The sequence below is a fragment of the Monoraphidium neglectum genome (assembly GCF_000611645.1).
Source record: "Monoraphidium neglectum strain SAG 48.87 unplaced genomic scaffold scaffold04711, whole genome shotgun sequence".
Taxonomy (NCBI): Eukaryota; Viridiplantae; Chlorophyta; class Chlorophyceae; order Sphaeropleales; family Selenastraceae; genus Monoraphidium; species Monoraphidium neglectum.
Genome location: NW_014008918.1, coordinates 1,477 through 4,640, shown reverse-complemented (window position 1 = coordinate 4,640; position 3,164 = coordinate 1,477). Strand labels below are relative to the sequence as shown.

Genomic DNA, 3,164 nt, shown 5'->3' with positions numbered 1-3,164 from the left:
GTAGCGGGGCCCTTTGAGCAGTTTCCTGAGGATAGGCAGACGCCTTGCTGCACAGCTGTGTGGTTGCATCCAAAGGATGCACTCCTTGGATCCTGCTGATTGGATCGTGCTGCTGCCTGCCAAGCTGGACCCCTCAGGAACCGGCCAGGCCCGTCCCACTGCAAGGGGATGCCGAGGTGGCGCTGGCGAGCCCGCTAGGCACTGCTCGCTGCGACCAGCGGGCCAGACTAGTGCCTCGCCAGCAGGCCGGCCACCAGCGACGGCTGCCAAACGCCTGCAACCTGGCAGAGCCGCTGCTTGCCAAAGCACCCATGCACCAGCCGTGTTAGTTTGCCTCGATCACCCGCCTCCAGAATTGCAGCGACTAAAAGCAACATAGGTGATAAGAATGCCACAGCAACAGAGAACTCCCCATGCGGGCATGGACCACTCTCCCCATCCGCCAACCGCCACCCCAACCGCCACTGTGTGCCTTCAACCGCCGCGGCCGCTTCATGACCCCGCGCCCAAGCTGCGCGCGAGCGCGCCAGGCGCCTCACCGAAGACATGAACTTGAAGGCGAGCATGACGTTTGCGTTGTTGCGCGTCACCATGAGCACATACAGGTCGTTGTGACGCAGGTACATGAAGGTCACAGACCCCAGCGTCCTGACGGGCGTCTGTATGCTGGCCGCCTCCTTGTTGTTCAGGATCTGCGCCCGGAAGTTGTCCGCCATGTCCCGCCTGCGGGGGGCGCGGCGATTGCTGGGCCGAGCACGCGGCTGCACAGGCCGGGTTCGCAGGCTCGGCGGGAGGTCGTGCAGTGCGAGTGGGCAGCGGCCTGGGCGGGCGCTGACCCGCAGCGCGCGCTCACTCGACATCGTCACGGTAGCGCCGCTCTATCAAGACGTCTCCTCTAAGGTTCATAAAATATATTGCTGAACACGCGTGCGCCATGGCTGCTCTGTTCGCCAGGCCCCCCTGAAGAGGGCCTGTTGCACGTGAGCGAACAAGGTGAGAAATCTATCGAGCTGTGTTCGAGACAAATAATCAATCAGTGTGAGGTCCACGGCGATCGGTGATCACAAGATGCGATCTGCCTTGATGACTATGGAGGATGCTTTCTGTATCTAGAATGTATGCTGGCTGAAGAATTTGGGCATAGGAGTACTGTATCGAAGAGGCAGGCCACGGTATGCGCTGCAGCCCTCTATGACACACCTTTCACTGCACGCGGCGGTGCCTGCCTCGGTTGGGTGCGATGCCCGTGACAGCGCCGGGACCAGAGCACGCTGCTCGGGCGACCGACCAACATCGAATCACCTGAATTTCATGTCTATCAATCCATTTTCAGCCGGCCCCGATCGGTTTGGATCCTCTATATCTGCCGTGTATCTGCGTACAATACCCTAGTGGGTTGCGCCAGAGAAAATGCAGCCCCCACATGGCCAAGTGAGCGCAGCTTCTGCAGCTTCGGCACCGCAGCCATGGCGTCGCACGGCCGCAAGCCACCAAGGATTGCAGGGACGGTTACACGGCAGCGCACGCGCCACGGCACACGCGAGTTGCTCGCGCCACCGCGGCGGCGCGAGGCCTCGCGGCGCCGTCTGAACCGCAAGAAAGCGGCGTGGCGGGTGCGCTGGGCACTGCACACGCGCCCGAGGCGGTCAGGTATCAGGGATGGGGTGGTGACTGGCTGCAAGGCCGCCAGACGGTGATGAGTGAGGGTGAGCGGAGCCGAAACCACACAAACATGCGCCGCGCACGGCTGCGGGCCAGGCGCCCGCCAAAGCGCCGGCGGGGGGCATGGCCGCGGCCTGCGCGGGGCGCCAGGGGTGCGGCGAGGACCAGTAAACCACAAACAAGATGGAGAGCGCACGTGCCACAAGCGCTTCGGCAGCACGCTGTGCACGCTGCGCGTTGCATGCCTTTTTCGTCGCGCCATGCGCAAAGGGGTCAGGTCAGTCGAGGAAGAGCGGTGCCGCAACCAAACGGGAGCCACCAAAAAGCACGTCAGAGCCAGAGCAGGCAGAGGGGGCCCGCTGCGGAGGGTGCGCGCGGCGAGGTATACGGCCTGCAGCTGCGTCCTGTCGCAGCTGACTGGACACACGGACGCCGCGCGTTGCCTCGCTGCAGCGTCCAGAGCTCCCAGCTGCGCCGGCGCGGCCGTCATCACCCCCAGCAAGCATGGCTGTGCCCTGCTGCTCAATCGGATCCGGCCCGAAAAGGAAAACCCGCCGCCATCATCAAACATACGTCAAGGCGCCTACCAAGGCGCCGCCAGCACCAGCAAGAAACGGGCAGGCGCAGCACTGCACGCGCCCCCGCGCGGAGCGCAGCAAGGGGCGCGGCCGGCGCGCGCCGCCCGATTAGCTGCGCATGGCTCTGGCGGCGCCCGGGCCGCGCCCGCCGCGGGGCGTGTCTCACGCCTAGCGCCGTGAACTCACGCCCCCACGACCGAGAACTCGCACATGAGGCTGATGTGGTCGGACGACCAGTTGGCGTTGGGCAGGCCCTCCCCAGGGCGCGCGCCGACCTCCGCCTCCGAGGGCAGCTCCAGCAGCGCGCGCGGCTGCAGGCTGTCGCGGGTGTAGAGGATGTAATCCAGGGTGCCCTTGTAGTCCCTGGGGTGACGCGGTGACGCGGTGACGCGGGGCGGGGGGAGGTGGGGGTCGTGCCCTTTGGTCACTGGGGGTGTATGTATGTGGTGAGGGGGCGCTAGGTTGCATTACGGGTGGTGTGGAGGGGCCGCGTAGAGAAGGGTGTGGCGAGCGGGCAAGCCGTGAGGAGGGGTGCGGCGATGGAAGCGTGGTGGTGCTGTGAGTGCATATGGAGACATGGAAGGTTTGCAAGAGCCATGCCTGAATGCTTCGGCAGGACCGCTCCTCCTAAGCGTGAATGCCTGGTGGGAGGCCGGCCGGCCTGCGCCGGCCCCGCGCGCCCCCGTCTAACAACAACGCGACCCCATGTGCGCGCCGCCAACGCGCCCTGCAAACGCCCCACCTGCTGAGGTTGGTGAACGCTGGCTCGTGGTGCGCCGCATCGAGCCGCGCGCGCTGCCGCTTGAGCGCCTCGCTGGTGGGGGGGTGGTCCCACAGCGCCGCATAGGCGCTTGCCAGGGGCAGGGCGTGCTGCAGCTTCTGGTCGCGCAGCAGGTGGAGGGGGTCCATGGAGGGGTCCTGGGG

The 3,164-nt window shown here is 65.7% G+C and overlaps 1 protein-coding gene across 1 annotated transcript; it reads right to left on the bottom strand.

Annotated features, from left to right (window-relative positions):
* Positions 1-227: 227 nt before the first annotated feature.
* On the bottom strand, positions 228-3,149 carry MNEG_14720 (CCR4-NOT transcription complex subunit 6; the record flags this gene model as incomplete). The annotated part of the gene is made up of 4 exons (XM_014036809.1): positions 228-293; positions 540-723; positions 2,427-2,603; positions 2,983-3,149. 4 exons carry the CDS (start codon positions 3,147-3,149, stop codon positions 228-230), a joined length of 594 nt encoding a protein of 197 aa, XP_013892263.1.
* Positions 3,150-3,164: the final 15 nt, after the last annotated feature.